Source organism: Clinocottus analis, unplaced genomic scaffold (assembly GCF_023055335.1).
Source record: "Clinocottus analis isolate CAN_PGR_092001 unplaced genomic scaffold, fCliAna1.0.p SCAF_305, whole genome shotgun sequence".
In the NCBI taxonomy this organism is placed as follows: Eukaryota; Metazoa; Chordata; class Actinopteri; order Perciformes; family Cottidae; genus Clinocottus; species Clinocottus analis.
The window spans coordinates 13,867-16,951 of NW_027176049.1; the positions used below are offsets into that span (position 1 = coordinate 13,867).

At 44.8% G+C, this 3,085-nt stretch overlaps 1 protein-coding gene across 2 annotated transcripts; it reads right to left on the reverse strand.

The window, feature by feature from the left end:
- Positions 1-803: 803 nt before the first annotated feature.
- Positions 804-2,453, reverse strand: LOC137798655 (E3 ubiquitin-protein ligase TRIM21-like). Of its 2 annotated transcripts, XM_068595546.1 has the most exons (2): positions 2,224-2,450; positions 804-2,187 (listed from the first exon to the last, which is right to left on the reverse strand). In XM_068595546.1, exons 1-2 carry the CDS (start codon positions 2,448-2,450, stop codon positions 804-806), a joined length of 1,611 nt encoding a protein of 536 aa, XP_068451647.1. The 2 variants fall into 2 exon arrangements, with proteins under 2 accessions (XP_068451647.1, XP_068451648.1); XM_068595547.1 differs by having other exon boundaries at positions 804-2,453.
- Between the last annotated feature and the right edge of the window lie 632 nt (positions 2,454-3,085).

Here is a 3,085-nt window from a genome sequence, read left to right on the forward strand (position 1 = left end):
TACAGCAGAACACATGCTGGACATTGTTAGATTTGAGTGGATCTCATATCAGACTATAACTTTATTTAAAATACCAATTCAACCCCCAACAAGTTAGTTTGTGCGTGTTTGTTTGTTGTAGCTCCAGGCTAGAGCATCAAGGTGGCTGCTGGCCTTTTGTATATATTGATGAGCCATCAAGACAAACAAAACATTTTGTCAACTATGATTATTGGCTTTTGTCTGTATTATAAAGCCTGTTTGTAGTAGATGTTTCCCCACAAATTCTCAGTATCTGTCTCTCTCTCTATATTTATCTGAAGGTGTGTCACACCATACTTGGACACACCAGAGAACGCGTTGCCTTCAAAGACCTCATCGGGTCCACCTTACTGCAGGGCCCCCAGTGTGGATGCTACAAGTAGTGGGGCCTACTCTGTCAACCACCCAATGTAAAATGTGATGTATCTCTTCCTGAATCTATTCTGCTCTAAACCTCTTTCATGTGAAGGTCTGGGCACCTCTTTTATTCTGTAAACCTCTGAAACCCAATCCAATGTTTCTTAAACATTCTGCTCTGAACCTCTCATGCCCAAAATTACAGTTTGTTGATAGTTGTTACTGGACAGTGTTGAGCACTGTGTTTTCTTGAAATAAAGCTTTGTTTTTTTTAAATATTCTACTCAAAACCTCTTTTCTTCCCATTGTGGAGTGCTATTTAAACCGCGCTGCCTAGCTGCGCCCACCCCAAAAACAATGTCACCAGCCGTCACTGATTAGTTCCCTCGATTGGAAATACATTGATAATGGAAGAAGAAATGTGATTAGTTTAATTTGACGGGAGAGATGATCAGAGGTGCAGAGTTTTTACCACCATCATTAACACAGGGACAGAAGAATGGGAGTAGTTTCTCCTTGAAGGAGCAGCCAGTAAAGGAGTAGATAAGAGCTGCAGCTTCTACGTCATAGAAGGAGACCAGACCCTCCTCATAGTCCACAAACACCCCCACCTTCTGAGGCCCAGACTGCAGGGAGAGAAGAACTGAAGGGTCTTCAGCAGCTGTGTACTCATTTCCATTTCTCAACCGTATAATCCAGTTACCTTTCTGAGGGCTCACTGCGAAGTCTCCCTTCCTGTTGATCGATTCTCTGGTCACTCCTAAAGTCCATTCAGTCTTTCCTTTAACTTGAACCTCAAAGTAAAATCTGCCTGAAGAGAAACTCTGCTTTCCCAGGACTAAAATATATTGAGAAAACCTCTCTGGGTTGTTTGGGAGATTTTTCTTCACATCACCATCATGTACTTGTTTCCCGTCAGCAGACAGGATGAGTTCAGGATGAGCTGTATCAGGATCAAGAGTCACATCCACTGCAAACTTCTGTACGCTCTTCAGCTCAACTTTAACCAGCTTCTTCATCTTTTCACTGAGAGTCTCCTCCAGCTGAGACACAGCTCTCCTCACAGTCCCCTCATGTGATGCTGGAGGAACACTGACCTTTGTCCAGTCCTTGGTGGGTGGTGGGAGGTGGATGTTTAGGGACTGGAAGCTCTGGAGAAGGTGGAGGTGGTCTTCAGAGAAGGAGAGCTTCTCCACCTTAGTGCTCCTCTTCATCAGCTCAGAGATTTCCTGTTCCAGCTCTTTGATGGAGTCTTCAGCCTGTTTCTTTGTTGTTCTCTGCTTCTCTTCTATCGTGTTGATGAGCTCCTTCAGTTTTCTCTCAACAGACTCCTTCAGATCAGTGAAGACCTGAACACCTTCTGCTTTCTCTCTGTCTGCATCTTCCTCACTGAGCTCCACGATGCGTTTGACCTCCTGAATCTTCAGTCGTCTCTTCTGGATCATCTTCTGAATTTCAGCCTCTGTCTTCTCCAGCTCGACCTTCTTTCCTTCACATTCTTCTTCCAGAGGAACAACATTGTGCATCTTGTGGTCTGACACAGAGCATAGCATGCAGACACACGTCTGGTCGGTCTTACAGAACAGCTCCAGAGGTTTATAATGCTTCGTACACATCCTGCCTTCCAGGTTCTCCACGGGGTCCATCAGCTGATGTCTCTTCAGGCCTGACATTGTCAGATGAGGCTCCAGGTGAGTCTCACAGTAGGAGACCAGACACACCAGGCAGGACTTCAGGGCCTTCAGTTTGGTTCCAGTGCAGACGTCACAGGGAACTTCTCCTGGTTTGGACTCTTGTTGCTCTGAGCTGCTGCTGCTGGCTTTCTGTTGAGCCGACTGTCTGAACTTAGAAACCATCTCAGTGATGAAGGTGTTGACGAGCAGTTTAGGTCTTGTGGTAAAAAGCTCTTTACACATGGGACACTGGCACATGTCACTAGTATTCCAGTGTTTAGTGATGCAGTTTTTGCAGAAGTTGTGTCCACATGGTGTGGTGACTGGATCAGTGAACATATCCAGACAGACAGAGCACATGAACTGATCTTCAGACAGCAGACAGTTGACAGCAGCCATATCTACACACTGAGGACAAAAGTCAAAGTGTGCCTAAATACTACAATATAAAAACCAACAACCTTGTATTGAACTCTACAGAAATGTTCATGTAACTGAGGTTTCCATCTGAACAGTGTCAGAAGTCTAACTCCGTTTGCTTAAAGCTGTGCGTTTAGTGTTAACGCTAGTTATTGAAACACAGTGAATATGATCAGCTGTCACTCACCAGTAGTTGAGTCTGTTGTTGAGAAAGACCTGAAAAAGTCAGTTTAATATTTCAGAAACAGAGTCTTGTCTCGACTGCAGCTCCGCTGTCGCTCTCAAACATGAAGTTTAGTTTACTGAGAAGCGCTCCTCTTGTTGGTGTTGCACAACCTCTCATAGCAGCTTGTTTATGAGTTTTTATTGCCTCTTTCAGGTAACGACATGACAAACCGCCCTTTTGCTCTGCTCTGGAACAATCCCTCTGTCAGTCCAGAGTTCAGCTCAGTGCTTGGCCAACTTGTTCAGTTTTTCATGCATCATCATTTTTCCTATTTTATTACGGAGGGCTGTGCATATACCGGCTGTCCCGGTATACGGATTGTACTGTATGAATTTTTCACACACCGTCATGCCGGTGCACGAACCCTACACCAGATGTAACTCTACTC

Coding starts and splice junctions, on each gene's coding strand:
- LOC137798655 (XM_068595547.1), bottom strand. CDS start 2,450: ATGGCTGCTGTCAACTGTCTGCTGTCTGAAGATCAGTTCATGTGCTCT.